Raw genomic sequence first — 22,554 nt, forward strand, 5'->3', positions numbered from 1 at the left:
TAGGACCTTGATAAGTGTGGACTGGATGAGATAGTCCAGTTGTAGTGACAGAAGGGTCATTGTTCATTGGACCTTGATAAGTGTGGACTGGATGAGATGGTCCAGTTGTAGTGACAGAAGGGTCATTATTCATTGGACCTTGATAAGTGTGGACTGGATGAGATGGTCCAGTTGTAGTGACAGAAGGGTCATTATTCATTGGACCTTGATAAGTGTGGACTGGATGAGATGGATCAGTTGTAGTGACAGAAGGGTCATTATTCATTGGACCTTGATAAGTGTAGACTGGATGAGATGGTCTAGTTGTAGTGACAGAAGGATCATTGTTCATAGGACCTTGATAAGTGTGGACTGGATGAGATAGTCCAGTTGTAGTGACAGAAGGGTCATTATTCATTGGACCTTGATAAGTGTGGACTGGATGAGATGGTCCAGTTGTAGTGACAGAAGGGTCATTATTCATTGGACCTTGATAAGTGTAGACTGGATGAGATGGTCCAGTTGTAGTGACAGAAGGGTCATTGTTCATTGGATCTTGATAAGTGTGGACTGGATGAGATGGTCCAGTTGTAGTGACAGAAGGGTCATTGTTCATTGGATCTTGATAAGTGTGGACTGGATGAGATGGTCCAGTTGTAGTGACAGAAGGGTCATTATTCATTGGACTTTGATAAGCCTGGACTGGATGAGATGGTCCAGTTGTAGTGACAGAAGGGTCATTATTCATTGGACCTTGATAAGTGTGGACTGGATGAGATGGATCAGTTGTAGTGACAGAAGGGTCATTATTCATTGGACCTTGATAAGTGTAGACTGGATGAGATGGTCCAGTTGTAGTGACAGAAGGGTCATTGTTCATTGGACCTTGATAAGTGTGGACTGGATGAGATGGTTCAGTTGTAGTGACGGAAGGGTCATTGTTCATTGGATCTTGATAAGTGTGGACTGGATGAGATGGATCAGTTGTAGTGACAGAAGGGTCATTATTCATTGGACCTTGATAAGTGTAGACTGGATGAGATGGTCCAGTTGTAGTGACAGAGGGGTCATTGTTCATTGGACCTTGATAAGTGTGGACTGGATGAGATGGTTCAGTTGTAGTGACGGAAGGGTCATTGTTCATTGGACCTTGATAAGTGTGGACTGGATGAAATGGTCTAGTTGTAGTGACGGAAGGGTCATTGTTGTTTTTATTTTTGTAAACTGGAGGAGAAGGTCCATTTTTTTTTCACATACATGGTCAATGTCCATTGGACCTTTATATTTCTGGACTGGAGGAGATGGTTCAGTTGTTTTCTCCGAAAGGTCGTTGTTCTATGGACCTTTATATTTGTGGTTTCTGGGTGTGATGAAATTCATGAACATTGCTATCCTAGTTATTAAAATTAATTTACAGGATGAAAGGTCTATTTTTAATGTATCATTAATATGAAAGGAATGTTAACTATTTTTAAAAACTCTGTTCTTAAGAAAAGGTTGCATCGTGAGTCTTGTTTTTAATGTTTGCCCTTTATTATTAGGTCACAGATAAATGCACTGCTCTTATGTGTAACCTGCTTTATATGTAAACAGGCTGTCATGCATAGAACTTTGTGTCGTCTTTGTTTTATTGAAAGTCTGCTTGTTGTTTACTGTATGCATCATATGTATCCCATAAAATTGTCTACGTGTAAGTGGATGTTGCTTTTACTTATTGAACAGAAAAGCAATTTTTAATACAAAAACTCTTCACTTCAGAAATCAGAAAAAGATATCAATTTTGTAAATTAATCATTATTGATAATTTAATTTCTTGCATGCTTTTCAAATAATAACCTGCAAAGATTCCAATTTATGATTTTACTAGTTGAAAATGAAAGTTGATCTTGTTTAAATAATTTCATAGAATTCTAATATATAATTGCGCACATAATTTAAAGCCTATTTAGACTCGGAAGCTGCTGCATTGACTTAATTGTGAATGTTGAGATAAGCTTTCATTGTAATTTAAATTCTGTTTTGTATCTAATATATGAATAGGCATCATCTCATGCTATGAGAAGATATTCGAAGATACCATTTTGTAAAGAATTATAGAAACTTTTGTGGCCAGAGCTCATTAACAACCAGTATGCAATATAATTGGTATGGTTACATCTACCTTTCCCAGTGGGGCCAAGACATTATAGTAATTGTTCTATTGTCAGGGTCTGACCCATTTGGAATCATGTCAGTCTTTTAATCTTAAAAAGTCGTCTGGCATGTTTACCATCTAGCTCAGAATTTGTTGAATCCTTTCATACAGGCCATTAAATGGGACATTTTAGCAATTCTGCCTTTCATTTGTGTTTCATTTGCATTCCATTCACATTTTCATCTTTCAGCTTGTCACTTTTCATTCATGGTCACAGAGATGCATTCAGATTTTCAGTTTAACAGTTTTGGGGGTGCTTACCAGTCATTATGTACTTTAGAGAGAGTGATGTATGTAAGGTGAAGTTGTTTGCATTTAAAACATGCACAATGGAGAGAATGTTGGCAAACCTCTATACTACATTAACGTAATGTGGATGATATTTCTTTGGTTATTGTACTTTTGGAAATTGTACATGATCTAAACACACTGCTAACTAAAGTGACTGCTACTTTGTGCTAAAAAATAAGCCTGAATTAGTCAAAGGTACACTATCCATAGCAGCTATTTTTAAAATATGGAAAACAAATTTGCCAGACTAGACAATACCTGCTTCTGAAAGTGCAGTGAATGAATTATCTAATAATATAAAATGTAAAAAAAAATTATCGCCTATTATCTATACAAATTACCTCTGAAGTTCAGGAAGTGAAAATGACCAAGTGGAGCTAGCACATTTTTGAAAGGTACACATCTGGAGTAAGGCCAGGCAGTATCCTCTATAACCCATATTATACCCATCAATCATATGCCAAATAAAGGGAATTAAAGGTTCTTTCAATTATACCTAAGCTATGCAAGGTCTTTTTTAAATAGCCAGTATAACCTCGTGAGGAAAGCCAGGGAAATTCTTTTTCTTTAAAATTCTAACCGTATGCAAAATACGAAACTGTAGAGCTCCACTTTTTGCCATTTCCATTTGTTTTCACTCATTTGGATCAAAATGGAAGTGCATTTATAGAACTTGGCTTTTCTGTTTTTCAGAGGATGCTTATATGATTTAGTTGTTGATTGCATTTGATTCATCCTTTGTGACCAGAGCAGTAGGAAGTAGCAATACATATGTTTATTCAGTGTTTCCATTATTAATGCCTACACTTGTATGTTCTGATATGTTTCCCTAAGCGGGTTAACTGAGTATTGTACATGCAAATGAGTGTAGGAATTGTGTAAGTGGGCTCTGCTGATGCTTTTTATATAAGGCCACACCTATGGTTAATCATAGTAATTAGTGATGCATGAACCATGTGCTGTTGGATACCACTCAAAGGTTACTCCGTCTTTTACCTTGTAATATCCAGCTTCTAGGGCTGGACAAGATAATAGTTTTCCAGTAATATCCAGCTTCTAGGGCTGGACAAGATAATAGCTTTCCAGTAATATCCAGCTTCTAGGGCTGGACAAGATAATAACTCTCCAGTAATATCCAGCTTCTAGGGCTGGACAAGTTAATAGTTTTCCAGTAATATCCAGCTTCTAGGGCTGGACAAGTTAATAGTTCTCCAGTAATGTCCAGCTTCTAGGGCTGGACAAGATAAAAGTTTTCCAGTAATATCCAGCTTCTAGGGCTGGACAAGATAATAGTTTTCCAGTAATATCCAGCTTCTACGGCTGAACAAGATAATAGCTTTCCAGTAATATCCAGCTTCTAGGGCTGGACAAGATAATAGTTTTCAGTAATATCCAGCTTCTAGTGCTGGACAAGATAATAGCTTTCCAAACAAATGAACAGTGATTTTAAAATTGAACACAGTGATCACAAAACAACATTAAATCTACAAATTAGCAACTTATTACCTTGCTTTATAGAAAAGATTGTTCATCTGTATCCTTGTGCATCTTTTATGCCCAATGATCTTAGTACTTTGATATGTATAGCATGGGTGGGTGGGAAGGTAGGTAGGTAGGTGGTTTCACAATGTCAGCACAATACTTGCCGTATTGTACCAATTAATAGTTCAATTGTCTGATTTTAAAATGATTGCAAGTTCAAATGTAAAGATAAAAGATTGTAAAAATGACCTTTTTTTGAAAAGGATCCAGGATCACTTCAGTCTGGTCATGTTTATAATGGTTACTGGAGACTGGTGAAAGTAGAGGTATGGTACATTATCATTGGTTACACTCTGGTTTATCTATTTATGTCACATGATGCCACATCATCTCAATACACATTAGACTATATTATCTTCCAAAAATAGGATGGATTTAACATTGGCATTAATTGCTGACAACATTTTTCTAAATTGCAAAAGTGTGGAGGAAGGTATAGTTTTAATTTTTGAAGGAAAATAGCATTTAAATAATTCTTAGCTAACTTATAACATTCCAGGTAATACTTTCTCAGATCAAAAATACGTCAGATCTTGTCTTGCTTTAAAATTGGAATTAGATAATGTGCAGAAGAATACTTCAAATAGACAAAATGGAGGTTTTAATAAAATAAAATAAAAAGCACCAGTTTTTTACTAAAATCCCTTCTCTGATTTACTGGATTTCAAAATTACTACCATATTTTAATTAGCCCAGTGTGTACCATATGATTTTGACATCTGTTAAACTCAAGAAAATATTTCAATTTTTTTAACAGACCTAAACAACATTCTGAGGAATAAAATGGCAGCAACTTCAGGTGACATCAAATCTGAACCTAAATTGGAAAATAACCAAGTTGAGCCAGAGAAGGCTAAAGATGAGACAGGTATTGATGAGACAGAATTTGCAATGGATGATGCAGATGAAACTGAGACCAGAGGTGAGACAGATAAAGGCAAATCTGAAAGTGAGACAGCTGATGATGAGCCTAAGAGACAGTTTGGGATAAATGTTGGTGAGACAGATCAAACCAATCCTGAAAATGATTTATCTGTTGAAGATGGGATGAAGAGACTATCTGAGACAGACATGAACAGGACATATGTGGAAGAGAACAAGATGGCTGGAACAAAAGACATATCAGATAGAAAGGAAGGAACAGATCAGGATGAAATTAGAAGACCAGCCAATGATAAAGAAAAAGATATTGATAAGCAAGATGTAAAAGAGAGTGAAGAAGTAGAGATTCTAAAATCAGACCATGTGACTGATAAGCCTGTAGTACCAGTGAAGGAATCAAATACTGCGACACATCAATCTGAGGAATATGAGAAAGAACATAAGGAGAAGAAGGAAACTGAAACCTTGAGATACACGCATAAAGACAGTAAGGAACAGACAGATAAAGCTGTCAATAGAGATCATGAAAGTGTCACAGTTGTGAAGATGGTAGAAACAGTGGATGAACAAAGGCTGGATGATGTTCCAGAAATAATTCCAGGAAATAAAAGGGAGCAGGTGCATCACATAGAGGGAGATTCAGAATCAAACAAAACTACAGCCCCAACAGATGCAACTCCAGAAGAGATAATTGACAAAGTAACTGAAGAAGCCAAGCAGCCTGTTGAACATATGGTTGAAGAACACATTACACCATCAGCAGTGCATAGCCCAGATATATCAGAGAAGTTACCAGTTTCCAACATCAGTATTAATCCAGTTGCTGATGTAAATTTAAGCAAGATTTCTCCATCTATAACAGATCTGACAAACAAGATTTCTCCATCTGTAACAGATCTGACAAACAAGATTTCTCCCTCTGCAACAGATCTGACAAACAAGATTTCTCCATCACGATCAGGTGTAACTGTGATAGATGGTACGGAATTGCCATCTGATGATATGCCTAAAGATACGAGAAGTGATGCCCATGCTTTCCCAGGTAGACCAGTAGGAAAGGAGCATACTGCTTCTTCAGACAAGATTTTCCTTGACTCGGTTGCTGCCAGACTTGATTCACCATCAGTTAATGAAAAATCAGAGCATGTCACATTAGAGACAAGTAAAAACAATTTTTCTCCTGTTGATGTGAGTTTTAGTTATATCACAACCTCAGCACTTGATGTAACAACAAGTGCAAATATTATGGAAGCCACCTTGACCCACACAAAAACTCCAAGTTTAGAATCAGCCATTGTGGACACCAGTTCAAAAACTGAGTCAGGGTACCAGGTTGAAGCAACTGCAGATGAACATTTTGTTGTAATAGATGGAACAAGTGTTCCAGCAGAGTATTTGGACTCGGTTTACACCAGAGACGTGGCTGCTTCAGCTACAACAAAAACTGCTCTGTTCAGCACATCTGCCACTTTAGCCGAGTCCACAAAGAGTAATATTGTGGACATTACTTCAGACCTTCCTGATGTAGTTAATACTCATGAGACAGAGGTGCTAGAGCATGAAGAAGCCAGTGCCATTCAGGCAACAAAAAGCATTAAAACCTTATCTGTTGACACCCTTCTACAAGGACATGAGAAGCCTGACAGTATTGATGATAGTCTCACCCAAAATGCCATCACCACATCTTTCAAAAATGCAGATGTCAGTGTTACCTTTCAACCACCTGCTGACTTCCAGAACAAGACACAACCAGACATAGTAGAACAACCAAAAGTAGAACCATCCGTACATAATGATCCATATAAGACTAGAGAATTCATGTCCAGAAAACCTTTGTCCTACAAGACAGACCATCCTGGCATTCAGGATGAAAAGGATCCAGGTTCACATGGTCAAGGTCAAGGTCAGAGTCAGCATATGTCTAGAAAAGATAATTCTGAAAAAGTTGAAGGTGAAAATGAAGAAAAGGGAGGAAAGGATCTAATTGGTCAGATGCAACATCATACTGGTGAGTTGGATAATGGAGATTTAGATGAACACATGGATGACAAAAAGGGTGAACACAAGAGTATACACAGTAAGAAAGATGAGTACACAAAAGACACTGAAGTAAATGAGAAATATGTTACAAATAGTGGAAAAGTAGATGAAAACAATAATGTGGTTCCTGGAGATGGGAGTAAAACATTTGAAAAAAACAATAAAAATGTAAAGCTGGAACATAAGGTTGAAATTGATGAGAACAACAACAAGCCAGATACTGTTACACCAATTCCAGTTGAAGGAGAAATAGGTCCACCACCAGTGGAACGGGACCAAGTTTTACCTCATGAAGAATCCGTACAGATAGATAAAAGTAAGTCTGAAGACCAATCAAGTAAAGAGTCAGACAGTTTTGAGCACATTCTCACACGGAAGATTACTGATGGGGATATTGATGAACTGCCATCCCAGCCGAAGAAAAGCTGGATGCAGACTTTGGAGTCTACTTTCAAAATCATCATAGATAAGGTAAGCACAATCATGGAACTCACATTTAAGTAAAATTGCATTGTATACTGTATATAAAATCATGGAACTCACATTTAAGTAAAATTGCATTGTATACTGTATATAAAATCATGGAACTCACATTTAAGTAAAATCACATTGTATACTGTATATAAAATCATGAAACTCACACTTAAGTAAAATTGCATTGTATACTGTATATAAAATCATGGAACATTTAAGTAAAATTGCATTGTATACTGTATATAAAATCATGAAACTCACATTTAAGTAAAATTGCATTGTATACTGTATATAAAATCATCAAACTCACATTAAGTAAAATTACATTGTATACCGTATATAAAATCATGGAACTCACATTTAAGTAAAATTGCATTGTATACTGTATATAAAATCATGGAACTCACATTTAAGTAAAATTGCATTGTATACTGTATATAAAATCATGGAACTCACATTTAAGTAAAATCACATTGTATACTGTATATAAAATCATGAAACTCACACTTAAGTAAAATTGCATTGTATACTGTATATAAAATCATGGAACATTTAAGTAAAATTGCATTGTATACTGTATATAAAATCATGAAACTCACATTTAAGTAAAATTGCATTGTATACTGTATATAAAATCATCAAACTCACATTAAGTAAAATTACATTGTATACCGTATATAAAATCATGGAACTCACATTTAAGTAAAATTGCATTGTATACTGTATATAAAATCATGGAACTCACATTTAAGTAAAATTGCATTGTATACTGTATATAAAATTGTATACTCGAGCTTTGTCCATTCAGTCTCTTTTTTCTTTGACTATTGGTGGATTGTGATAAGATGGGGAAAACCTTGAGTCTATTTGCATTGAACTTGTTATTTTATTAATATTTGTATCATAAATATTATGACCAAACCATAAAATTCATCTATTATTGTTAGGTTTTTTCTATGTACATGTATATTTCTTGTTTACTAGTCATCAGTTTGTTACACATCAGTTTGAATATGGATGTGCCATATTGAATAAAACAGGCTCCTGTTTGAAATGATATATAAACTTAGTTCTGTCATAAATGAATTTGGTACAACCTATTACTTGTATCATTAAGCACATTCTGTACTTTTTGAGAAAATATTTAGTTACGTTAGTATGAAGAGATTATAAACTTTGGTCCTGAACTTATTTACAGTCAGCCCTGCATGCTTTTAAAATCTTTTCATACATTTTTCTTCCAAGTTTAGGGGTGTCTTCATTCTCTCCCATCACTCACTGAAACCTCCAGTATATGCAAAATTATTAGTAAAAAATTTAATTTTTTCAAATTTAAAAAAAAAATGTTCTAGTTGAATATATTTGTGGTAATGCTACATGATCACATGGCTGTACTAGCTTAATCAGGGCAAGACCATGCAGTTCTTGCTAATTTCATCCTTTGATCATTATTTGATGGATTGTATTATTTATAAAGACATCAAGTGAATATGTTTGCATTATTAAAGAGTCCAACCAGAATATAACAGTGAGCATTGCTTTGAATCTCTCCATATTATGATGTTCTGCATCTGTGCTTAAAATTGCCAAGTTGTGCTGGTTCGAGTCTTGGATTCAGCCAGTGTGGGTATGTGAGAAAGCTTGCCAGTAGCTTCTAGTGGGCCGGTGGTTCTTTCCGGGTTTTCCTAGGTTCTTCTTCCACCATTATTAATAGCCGCCATGTATAGCCTATCGTGTGCTGAAAAATGGCATTAAACCCCACAACAAAAACAACAACAAAATTGCCAAGATGGATTAGAGTCAATGATCAAATGTGATTTGGACAGGATTAAAGATTTTGATTGGTTTTGGTTGGATTACTCAAGAGCTAAATTAAAAATGGCATAAAACTTGATTGGTCTGACTTCAGTGTTTTAAAATTTGTTGAGATGTCTAAGCATACCATTGTCTATACACAAAAATCCAAGCAACCAAATATGATAAAATCCATTGATGCTTGGAAACGGGAATTTCATTGGTTGCGAGCATGTTCAAAGAGAAATAAATATGCAATCAGGTCGTCCTGTAAAGCTGATTTTAAAGTGTGTTATGGTGACAAGAATGACATCTCACATGTGGAATCCAGATCTCATTAAAAGCATTCTAACCATGACAACAAATATGCCATCTTTGAAATCCATGTTTTGCGGAATCTGCATCAAATGTGGATAAATCTAGATGTGCTGTGACACGCTTTATGGTCAAAACTCATGTGATTGACCATCTGCAGAGCCAGACCAGCAATCACTACTTTTGGGGTCAAAATATGCATTCAACGCTACTAGGAATGACTGCATCACAAAAACTAACATAAGTACCACTGACTTAAATTAAAACCATTGTCAGGGGCCCTGAGTGTCAGAGTGGTCTAAAGCACTCCCCGTTCTGGAACACTTTCATCTCACCTCTGTCTGTATGGGTTTGAGTCACAGGCTCCGCTAATGTGGGTACATGAGAAAGCTTGCCAGTAGCTTCACATGGGTCGATGGTTTTTCCTGGGGTTTTAAGGGTTCTTCTTACAGCAGTTATACCAACTGCCATGTATAGCCGATCTTGTGCTGAAAAATGGCATTAAACCCTGCAACAACAACAACAAAACTTTTTGTCAACATGAATGCAAACCATACTAAAGTACATGAACTACCATCACAGTCTGTCATGCCTGAGATGAACGGGGTCTTTGTCTCAGTGTATAATGCAAGTAAGTGATAATCATTTTCAGGATTTGATTGTCATTTTCAAAGAGAGGCTATAGTGATGATAATGATAGCAACAAAGGTGTCTGTAAATTTGGCTTAAAGTCACAAAGGGTGTGATGTTATAACGTATGTGTTTGTTAGTCATGTGAAGAATCTCATTCATATTAAAACAATATTAGAATTAGACCCAAAGAAAACAAATCTTGAGCATTTTTGGCAGACAGCAATCTGGATTTACCCACAGGTTGGAAACTACTTCAACGTCTTGGTGGTATCAGTATAGTTGTACTGACATTGTAACGTCTTGGTGGTATCAGTAGAGTTGTACTGACATTACCACATTCCAATGCTACCCACAGGCTGGAAACTACTTCAACGTCTTGGTGGTATCAGTAGAGTTGTACTGACATTGTAACGTCTTGGTGGTATCAGTAGAGTTGTACTGATATTACAACATCCCAATGCTACCCACAGGCTGGAAACTACTTCAATGTCTTGGTGGTATCAGTAGAGTTGTACTGACATTACCACATTCCAATGCTACCCACAGGCTGGAAACTACTTCATCGTGTTGGTGGTATCAGTAGAGTTGTACTGACATTACCACATTCCAATGCTACCCACAGGCTGGAAACTACTTCAATGTCTTGGTGGTATCAGTAGAGTTGTACTGACATTACCACATTCCAATGCTACCCACAGGCTGGAAACTACTTCATCGTGTTGGTGGTATCAGTAGAGTTGTACTGACATTACCACATTCCAATGCTACCCACAGGCTGGAAACTACTTCATCGTGTTGGTGGTATCAGTAGAGTTGTACTGACATTACCACATTCCAATGCTACCCACAGGCTGGAAACTACTTCAACGTCTTGGTGGTATCAGTATAGTTGTACTGACATTGTAACGTTTTGGTGGTATCAGTAGAGTTGTACTGACATTGCCACATTCAAACGCAAACACTATGAACATGTTCCATTCTGAGGAAAATTCAGGCTGACTTTAAAGGAAGCCTGGTTGATCCTGAGCAACAGTACATCATCTCCCAAGTGTTACGATAAAAAATGATGAGGATTTCCACCCATACAATCCAGCAATAATCTGAGAAATGCTAAAATCCTTCTGGTAGATATAAAAAGGATGGCAACAAAATGCTGTGAATGAACTTTCTTAATGAGATGATGTGCTTATTTAAATATTCCAAAAAATGTAAATTTGTTCTGTAGTAACGTTTGTAATTTTATTCCACTTACATGCTTGGGTTGATGAAAATCCGCACTCTTTTGAGGTCAAAACTTCTGACCGAATTTTGGAAATCTCCTGATATGTCCTGACCTGACCTGTCTTTTCACATGTATATCTTTAATAAATTGAAATGTTTATAAATAGTGGCCCCCGTCATATATGGACATGCATCTTCTTTGATGAAAAGATGGCATAAAAGACATGAACTATTTATGTTGAGGTGGAGAAAAAAGCGAAAATGCAAGATATTGTGGCCTTTCATGATGTTGGCGGGTTGCAGGGGATTGGGATCTCTATTCAGATGGGCCTAATATAAGTTAAGACAATTATATTTACAGGGATCCCAAAAGAAGTGATTAAATAGAAACTGTAAAGGATATTTCATATTTTTTTACACATGAAAATGGTGTGATGATTATTTAAAGTAGATAGATACAGTACCAGGCCAACCAGTCCCAACAGTAACCTCTTAATGCTGAGCGCCAAGAAAGGAAACTGTTAGTACCATTTTTTTAAATAAGTCTTTGGTATGACTCAGCCGGGGATCGAACCTACAATCTCTTGACGCTCTAACCACTAGGCCACCACAGCGGTGTTTACTGATGTAAAAGTTAACCTGTATTAATGTATACAAATTATGTACTATACATACTCACTTATAAAACAGTTTTGATGTGATGTGTGATGTGATTTTGATTTTTAACGTAGCTTTAACAATTTTTCAGTCATATCGCTACAATGTCTGCAATGTGGCAGTTTACAGTGATGTCTAGCACTGGGGCATCAAGCCGGAGACATGTAGCATGATGTCCCACCCAGTCACATTATCTTGACACTGGGCGGACCAGACCTAACACTAACCCTTTAATGCTCAGCGCCAAGCGAGGCAGCTGTTAGTACCATTTTTGTAAGTCTTTGGTATGACTCGGCCGGGGATCGAACCCACAACCTCCTGCATCCGAGGCGGACGCTCTAACCACTAGGCCACCGGAGCGGTAAAAACAGGTCTAACTGCAAACACCACAGACCATGATTTAGCATCACATTATGTGTTGGCAGATCAGTATTTTTTTTTGTTTATTCTACCGATGACTCCTATACAACTGCATATACCCCATTTTGCTGGTGCATTATATAAAGGCAGATTTGGGTTGATGCAGTTTGTGGTTGGATCTGACTTGTACATGACTATTTACATTATTCTGGGTACAGATATCTTTATGAAACCAGTCTTCCTACTTTATGTGCAAATGTACCTCATCGTTTGGGGCCCCGAGTGGCCGAGTGGTCTAAAGCGCTCTCCGTCACGGATCACTGCCATCTCACCTCTGTCTGCATGGGTTCGAGTCTCGGGCTCGGCCAATGTGGATATGTGAGAAAGCTTGCCGGTAGCTTCTCGTGGGTCGGTTGTTCTTTCTGGGGTTTTCCCGGGTTCTTCCTCCACCATTAATACTGGCCGCCATGTATAGCCTATCTTGTGCTGAAAAATGGCGTTAAACCCTATAACAACAACAATAACAACAACCTCATTGTTTATGTTTGGGTCCAAAACATGTTTTACGTTACTATAATCCCAGCGTTTTCTCCTTGATTCATAATTGCATGGATACCTCCTGAATGTAAGAAATGCACACTTTAAAAATGAGCAAGCAAGCAAAATCGCAGTCAGTTAGCCGTAAGCGTAATGAAACCTATAATGTTCATTATTGGTAGAAAAGCTCATTTATATCTGGTACATGTAAGTGCTTGTAGATCAACTGCCTTTCCCAGTTGAGCATTTAGATGTTTTCATAATTGTGTAATCAAACATTTTTTTAGAAACTGAAGTTGTGCAAAGTCTGACATGCCATTTTTGGTGCTAATATTCAATGCTCTTAGTGAAATAGAACAAAGTTTGTCATGCCATTTTTGGCGTTTGATATTCACTGCTCTTAGTGAAGTGGTACAAAGTCAGACATGCCATTTTTGGCATTAAATATTCATCACTGCTGTGTTCACATTTTTATCTTAATTCATTAAAAGTTATTTGTAACACACCCATTTATTGAAACAAACTAATTTGTCCATTCATAGACAGTTTCTTATAAAAGACTCTTTAAAACTTGAAAATATGCAGTGCAAAAATGTTGTCTGTCATTTTTATTATCATTTTTTCAACTCCACTCATAAATTTGAGAATATTCTTAAAAAGATTGCTGCATAAGAATTGCATAAGAGTTCAGATGTCATAGACTTACATGTACTTTCCTTATTTTCTTTCTCGTAGTAACTGTATATGACACATTTCTAAGAAAATGCAAGTTTCTTCAATTGAAATTTTGCCTGACATTCATTATATTGATACGGTAGTGCCCCATTCAATACTTTTAAAGAAAATAGTGCCAGATGTTGAGCAAAACTGACTTTATTCTGTGACTTGTGGATGTTATATGATTTTATGGTGTGACTTATGGATGTTATGTGACTTTATGGTGTGACTTGTGGATGTTATATGACTTTATGGTGTCACTTGTGGATGTTATATGACTATGGTGTGACTTGTGGATGTTATATGACTGTGGTGTGACTTGTGGATGTTATATGATTTTATGGTGTGACTTGTGGATGTTATATGACTTTATGGTGTGACTTGTGAATGTTATATGATTTGATGGTGTGACTTGTGGATGTTATATGACTTTATGGTGTGACTTGTGGATGTTATATGACTTTATGGTGTCACTTGTGGATGTTATATGACTATGGTGTGACTTGTGGATGTTATATGACTGTGGTGTGACTTGTGGATGTTATATGATTTTATGGTGTGACTTGTGGATGTTATATGACTTCATGGTGTGACTTGTGAATGTTATATGACTTTATGGTGTGACTTGTGGATGTTATATGACTTTATGGTGTGACTTGTGATGTTATATGACTTTATGGTGTCACTTGTGGATGTTATATGACTTTATGGTGTGACTTGTGGATGTTATATGACTTTATGGTGTGACTTGTGGATGTTATATGAATGAAAATGTTAAAGCAGATGAATGTTTTCTAAACATGTCAAATATAAAAAGGACAAATCAACACTGACATACAAACTTTAAAAGAATACGAGAGTTATTTAACGGAGCACTTGGATTGAGCACATGGTCATCATTCTCATTGCAGAATTCATGACTTCCTGATCATTCGGTGAAAGTTACGTATAGACTGGTCAAAGCAAGTACTGTTGTTTTAATTATGGTTCTAATCCAATTTTTCACTTTTTGACAAGAATTTTGACCAATACAGCACCAAGTTAGTAGCAAAACATAAATGTATATTTTTCATACAGTGTGCTGTAATTATGGCATATTGATTAAACTTGTTATGCCCAAATTATGCTTTTTGCCACTTATATTACCAATAATTATGCTTATACCTCTTGAGAGGTTGGCATGTGTGCATTAGGCTGATAAGTTACATTCCTAATTGTTTTGATATTCAGGTTGGATTCACACCAGTGTAGGCCTAGCTAGGTTTATAAAACCAATCAGAGTCCGTAATTTTAATCAAAATATATTGTATTTCAGTTGCCTCCCTCTGTGCAGTCATTCTTGGAACATGAGCCACTGGGCATGTCACCACAGGGAACCATTCTGACAACTGTGTTAACCCTGGTTGTTTTAGTTACATTCTCCTGTTCTACTTGTGCTTGCAGAGTAAGTATAGTACCCCTCTTCCCAATGCTGTTGATGTTGGGGAATGGTCACAGTGTGAAATTTTACTTGATACAAAGTTTGAAATGATACATTTACACATGTTAAAGCCTAAAATTTGTTGTTTACAATTTTCAGATTTTCACAAATATCATAAAGGAGCAATATGTAAATGACGTACAAACAGTCGCATGTCTAATGACCACTCATATGACCATTCAGAAATGGCTTTTTAACAGCTAAATGTATATTGGTTCATGTTTAAATGGGACCTATGAAATGAGGCTTTTATTTAAAGGCGGTCCTTTTGTGCAGGTGGTTGCTATAGCAGGATGGACTGTATGAACATCATTTGTTCCCTTGCTGTGGTAGTTAAAATGATGATTACGGAACTAATTGCAAAATTTTGTTTGATAATTTTGGGGTTTTATGTGTAAAATGTTTTGATATTAGTTGAGTCACATTTGCAGGTTCTTCCATTACCATTGGTTTATTGGCCACAAAATCAATTTGTAAAATTGACAAAAGCAATGCTGAGTTTTACTGCTTGTACTTGCAAATAAGATCCCTACAAATGCAAATTGTATAGACCCAGATCTGCCAGTGCATAATGTGCCAGCAGATCTGGGTCTTTGCAGTTTGCTGGGAGTAATTAGTACAACAAAGAACATTGACTTTATCTGCTGGCACATTATGCAATAACAGATCAGGGTCTGTATTGTTTGCATTTGGACCGGACTCAGAAGCAGGTACATATGGTACCTTCTGATAGTTGCCATTGCATCAAAATGAATCAGAAATTGCTTCTGATTACTGTAATTTAAAAATTTCCTCAAACATTTTTTGGGTATGGGAAAAATATGAGCACATTTTTCTGAGCCAGGTTGTATGATGTTAGGAGTGCAGTATTACTCAGTGTAATGTATATTTAATTTGTATTGTTTGATTGTTATTTTTTATTTATTTATTTTTTAGTCTGTTATATGCTGTTGATAATGTAACATTGTATGTTGAACTTGACCTTGTGCAAAATCAAGTTCATTTCCTGCTTGACCTGAACCATTGATTTTTAAAAATTTCTGTAAACAACTAATACATTGCTAAATAGTATTTTATGAGTATGGATTATTATTAGGATTATTATTTTTGCCTGAGTCAAGGGCATTGTGTTTTCCACATTTTATATTTTAAGTATAACTGAGATTTTATTTAGTAAATATTAGGAACCTTCTGGAATGTTATTTTCCATTAGGTAATTGTTTTTATTAGAAAATGTTAATTGTGGCCTAAGGTCAAGCAAAAAGGACTATATATTCTTGTTTGACTATCTTGTTTGTCTAGAAATTATTCATTCATGCTTTAAGATCTGAGCAGAATCAATTGTGTTATTGTTTGTCCAGTAGTTCTTTTTTTTGGGCTGGGATTTTATTTATTCAAATTATTTAGCCATTGGAAGTACAAAGTGCTCATCAAAAATAACATTCTTGGAAATAGAGACTTGAATTGATAGTGAAATTTCAAATAAGGATATATTCTCAGATTGTATTATTGTGATCAAACAAAAGACTGTTGGCACATCACCACTACAGGGGCCACCACAGGCACATAAACACTTACAGCTTTGGATTTCAGAACTTTAATCATGTTAGGTCTTGTGTCTGTAATTCTGGGATTATTTGGGATTTAATTGCCGTGCAGTAACCTGCTTTTTCTTACAATTTCACTTTGCGTTCTAGCAAAATAAATTATATGTTGAATTTCACAAAGCTTATTGCTTCTCACTCTTCTCTCTTACTTATTTTAAGACCACAGAGTCATATTATCAGAAAAAATGAGTTCATATTTTCACATACAGATGTAATAAGCTTTTTATTATATACTCATTTTCTTTTTCTAACTAAGGCTGAGTAATGAAGAGAACACACTACCAAAAAAAATGAATTTATACTGGATTCCAAAGTATATACACAGCTGATTTATGCTGGATTCCAAAGTATATACACAGTTGTAGGTTCAGCAATACACAGTAACAGTATTAATGTGCACACAGCACTGCCAAGTGACCTTCGAACTTCATTATGTGCTCAGTCATTTGTTTAAAAATAAATCTCATTTTGGCCTACTTAAAATTAAAATCTAGAGTCATACTGTGACTGAATACTCCTTGAAACACCGTTTCCATTTTGTCTGGAATAAAGAGTTTTGTTTTTTATTGATCCAACTAAATTTGGTTTTTCTGTTTGGGATGGGCTGGATTTATTTGTTTTGTCAATTCCATATGATGTATATGATACTGGAGGGACTGGCCTTGATGCAGCTGCGTATGTGTTTCTGTTCTATCACTGATTATTTGGAATCATATTGTAGGAAATAATATGAATACGTTTAACTGAAAACACAAAGACGCAGAATTAAGTATTGTTTGCTAGGGATATCACATTCATTTCATTTTGAATGCAGTAAGGAGAATGTGATTTCTGTTGGAAATGTAGACTAGTCCAACTAACTGCAATTTCATGGTATGGATCAATTTTCAGAACCCTTGTAATTCTGAGTAGCAGAAATAATAAAAAATGTTCATTTTGAGGAAATTCAAGTTGCTAAAAGGTAAGTAAATTTATTTGCTAAAGCATTACCAGCTAAACACAACATATGTTTGTGCTCTGTCACTTGCATGCTTTTTGTTGAATTGACTCCAGCTGTATGACTTCTATCACTGCTGCAAATCTAAGCATGTCTCAGAAAAGTAAAACAGGGAAAATTGCAAAGCAGCTTTGGTGTGACAGCCCATTTAGCAAGTGTGAATAAGACTTATTCAGATTCTTGGCTTATTGGCTCTGATGCTCTTGATTTTCTACCAAAACCTGCCTTCTAAAGTTGCATTTTTTTAAAATCAATTTTCTCGTTGGACTGACTTGTAAAATGGGACATATCATTCATTCATTTGCTTGGTTGATAGTTTCTTTTGTGACTTGGTGAACTCATCCACATTGTCAGATATATTATCTCTACTTTCAAATGAACTAAACAGCTTGTTTAGTTTTTCATCCATAAATAAATCTATCAAATCAAAAGCTCTGGTGTCTGCTACATGAGTGTACATTGTTTGTTTATAATAAAATGTAGTTCTAACACTTGATGCTAATTTTAGACACACATGTTGTGCAGTTTGTAGCAGTGCAGTATGGAAAGATACTACATACATTTGACAACGTAAAGTTAATGGTGAAATAAATGAGCATATAATAACAGGCAAGACTGCATTTATATGAGAATAATTTCACTGGTGAGAAGATATCTAAATTAATAGGTCTATCCTGGTGCACCATCCAGAAAACATTGAAAGATTTTTTGGTGTTTGTGGCCATTGTGAAGATCCGAACTAAAGGATGAGGCCAAAAATAAGTGGTGAGAGAGATAATCGTGAACTTTGTCATCAGGTGCTGACTTTTGTAGATCTTTGGAATTTAATAATATAATACCAGGACCTGTTTCTCAGGACACCATCAAGAGGAATTAAAATATTTGCAATTTATAAGATACACAGTTTAGAAGAGGATGACAGTCTAAAAGAAAATCACTATTGCAGTGTTTTACAGTGCAGTGATGAAACTAGGCTGTTGATAGAAACCATTCAAGTATCTAAGTGACAAGATGATGGTTATATTAGACCAGGATACAAAGGTAGATGTATGGTGAAAACCTGACAACAGATGGTTATGTTAGACCAGGATACGAAGGTAGATGTGTGGTGAAAACATGACAAGTGACAAGATGATTGTAATGTTAGACCAGATTAGAAAGGTAGATGTATGGTGAAAACCTGACAAGTGATGGTTATGTTAGACCAGTATACGAAGGTAGATGTATGGTGAAAACATGACAAGTGACAAGATGATTGTAATGTTAGACCAGGATACAAAGGTAGATGTATGGTGAAAACCTGACAAGTGATGGTTATGTTAAACCAGGATACAAAGGTAGATGTATGGTGAAAACCTGACAAGTGATGGTTATGTTAGACCAGGATACAAAGGTAGATGTATGGTGAAAACCTGACAAGTGATGGTTATGTTAGACCAGGATATGAAGGTAGATGTATGGTGAAAACCTGACAAGTGATGGTTATGTTAGACCAGGATACAAAGGTAGATGTATGGTGAAAACCTGACAAGTGATGGTTATGTTAGACCAGGATACAAAGGTAGATGTATGGTGAAAACCTGACAAGTGATGGTTATGTTAGACCAGGATACGAAGGTAGATGTGTGGTGAAAACATGACAAGCGATGGTTATGTTAAACCAGGATACAGAGGTAGATGTATGGTGAAAACCTGACAAGTGATGGTTATGTTAAACCAGGATACAAAGGTAGATGTATGGTGAAAACATGACAAGTGATGGTTATGTTAAACCAGGATACGAAGGTAGATGTATGGTGAAAACATGACAAGCGATGGTTATGTTAAACCAGGATACAAAGGTAGATGTATGGTGAAAACCTGACAAGTGACAAGATGATTGTAATGTTAGACCAGATTACAAAGGTAGATGTATGGTGAAAACCTGACAAGTGATGGTTATGTTAGACCAGGATACGAAGGTAGATGTATGGTGAAAACATGACAAGTGACAAGATGATTGTAATGTTAGACCAGGATACAAAGGTAGATGTATGGTGAAAACGTGACAAGTGATGGTTATGTTAGACCAGGATACGAAGTTAGATGTATGGTGAAAACATGACAAGTGACAAGATGATTGTAATGTTAGACCAGGATACAAAGGTAGATGTATGGTGAAAACCTGACAAGTGATGGTTATGTTAGACCAGGATACGAAGTTAGATGTATGGTGAAAACATGACAAGTGACAAGATGATTGTAATGTTAGACCAGGATACAAAGGTAGATGTATGGTGAAAACCTGTCAAGTGATGGTTATGTTAAACCAGGATACAAAGGTAGATGTATGGTGAAAACCTGACAAGTGATGGTTATGTTAGACCAGGATACAAAGGTAGATGTATGGTGAAAACCTGACAAGTGATGGTTATGTTAGACCAGGATATGAAGGTAGATGTATGGTGAAAACCTGACAAGTGATGGTTATGTTAGACCAGGATACAAAGGTAGATGTATGGTGAAAACATGACAAGTGATGGTTATGTTAGACCAGGATACAAAGGTAGATGTATGGTGAAAACCTGACAAGTGATGGTTATGTTAGACCAGGATACGAAGGTAGATGTGTGGTGAAAACATGACAAGCGATGGTTATGTTAAACCAGGATACAAAGGTAGATGTATGGTGAAAACCTGACAAGTGATGGTTATGTTAGACCAGGATACAAAGGTAGATGTATGGTGAAAACATGACAAGTGATGGTTATGTTAGACCAGGATACAAAGGTAGATGTATGGTGAAAACCTGACAAGTGATGGTTATGTTAGACCAGGATACGAAGGTAGATGTGTGGTGAAAACATGACAAGCGATGGTTATGTTAAACCAGGATACAAAGGTAGATGTATGGTGAAAACCTGACAAGTGATGGTTATGTTAAACCAGGATACAAAGGTAGATGTATGGTGAAAACATGACAAGTGATGGTTATGTTAAACCAGGATACGAAGGTAGATGTATGGTGAAAACATGACAAGCGATGGTTATGTTAAACCAGGATACAGAGGTAGATGTATGGTGAAAACCTGACAAGTGGTGGTTATGTTAAACCAGGATACGAAGGTAGATGTATGGTGAAAACCTGACAAGTGACAAGATGATTGTAATGTTAGACCAGGATACAAAGGTAGATGTATGGTGAAAACCTGACAAGTGACAAGATGATTGTAATGTTAGACCAGATTACAAAGGTAGATGTATGGTGAAAACCTGACAAGTGATGGTTATGTTAGACCAGGATACGAAGGTAGATGTATGGTGAAAACATGACAAGTGACAAGATGATTGTAATGTTAGACCAGGATACAAAGGTAGATGTATGGTGAAAACGTGACAAGTGATGGTTATGTTAGACCAGGATACGAAGTTCGATGTATGGTGAAAACATGACAAGTGACAAGATGATTGTAATGTTAGACCAGGATACAAAGGTAGATGTATGGTGAAAACCTGACAAGTGATGGTTATGTTAGACCAGGATACGAAGTTAGATGTATGGTGAAAACATGACAAGTGACAAGATGATTGTAATGTTAGACCAGGATACAAAGGTAGATGTATGGTGAAAACCTGACAAGTGATGGTTATGTTAAACCAGGATACAAAGGTAGATGTATGGTGAAAACCTGACAAGTGATGGTTATGTTAGATCAGGATACAAAGGTAGATGTATGGTGAAAACCTGACAAGTGACAAGATGATCGTAATGTTAGACCAGGATACAAAGGTAGATGTATGGTGAAAACCTGACAAGTGACAAGATGATTGTAATGTTAAACCAGGATACAAAGGTAGATGTATGGTGAAAACCTGACAAGTGATGGTTATGTTAGACCAGGATATGAAGGTAGATGTGTGGTGAAAACCTGACAAGTGATGGTTATGTTAAACCAGGATACAAAGGTAGATGTATGGTGAAAACCTGACAAGTGATGGTTATGTTAGACCAGGATACGAAGGTAGATGTATGGTGAAAACATGACAAGTGATGGTTATGTTAAACCAGGTTGCAAAGGTAGATGTATGGTGAAAACCTGACAAGTGATGGTTTTGTTAGACCAGGATATGAAGGTGGATGTATGGTGAAAACATGACAAGTGATGGTTATGTTAAACCAGGATACAAAGGTAGATGTATGGTGAAAACCTGACAAGTGATGGTTATGTTAGACCAGGATACAAAGGTAGATGTATGGTGAAAACATGACAAGTGATGGTTATGTTAGACCAGGATACAAAGGTAAATGTATGGTGAAAACCTGACAAGTGATGGTTATGTTAGACCAGGATACAAAGGTAGATGTATGGTGAAAACCTGATGAGGAATGAAGCTGGAGTTTTTGGAATGTACAATAGTCATTTTGCATGTAAAAATGTTTGTGCTGTGTTTGGGTTGTATAACTTTTAGTGGGATTGACATATTGACACCTCTTGAAGGTATCATCCATTCAGAGAGCTACATTATTATATTGGATCAGGAAGTTCCTAAAGAATTACCCAGTGTTGTTTCAAAAATAAAGTTATCTTGTGCAAGTATCAAGGAGATCAACTCAATGGAAATCATGCACACTGTTCAGACTATTGTAAGCCATGACTGTGGACATGTAAACATGATTAAAAATGTATGGAGAACAGTTAAACTAATCTTACAATAAGGTTAATTGAAATTAAAACTAGTCATTTCATCATGGATATTAGGCAGTCAGTGTATTAGGATCACATATGACAATTATTTGAATCTTTACCAATATGAGCACAACTTTTCATTAAAGGATGGGGATTAATTACGAAAT

General features: G+C 36.1%; 1 protein-coding gene across 5 annotated transcripts in view; it reads left to right on the forward strand.

Annotated features, from left to right (window-relative positions):
- Positions 1–22,554, forward strand: part of LOC149808534 (uncharacterized) — a 185,706-nt gene that overhangs the window by 55,225 nt on the left and 107,927 nt on the right. For all 5 annotated transcript variants that reach the window (XM_089978672.1, XM_089978707.1, XM_089978692.1 and 2 more), the window contains 2 exons: positions 4,764–7,399; positions 14,952–15,080. In XM_089978672.1, coding sequence (XP_089834798.1) covers positions 4,764–7,399; positions 14,952–15,080 — 2,765 coding nt within the window. The remainder of the gene's footprint in view (positions 1–4,763; positions 7,400–14,951; positions 15,081–22,554) is intronic.

The sequence above is a fragment of the Sinohyriopsis cumingii genome, chromosome 1 (assembly GCF_028554795.1).
Source record: "Sinohyriopsis cumingii isolate HCF-2022 chromosome 1, ASM2855479v2, whole genome shotgun sequence".
NCBI classification, from domain to species: domain Eukaryota; kingdom Metazoa; phylum Mollusca; class Bivalvia; order Unionida; family Unionidae; genus Sinohyriopsis; species Sinohyriopsis cumingii.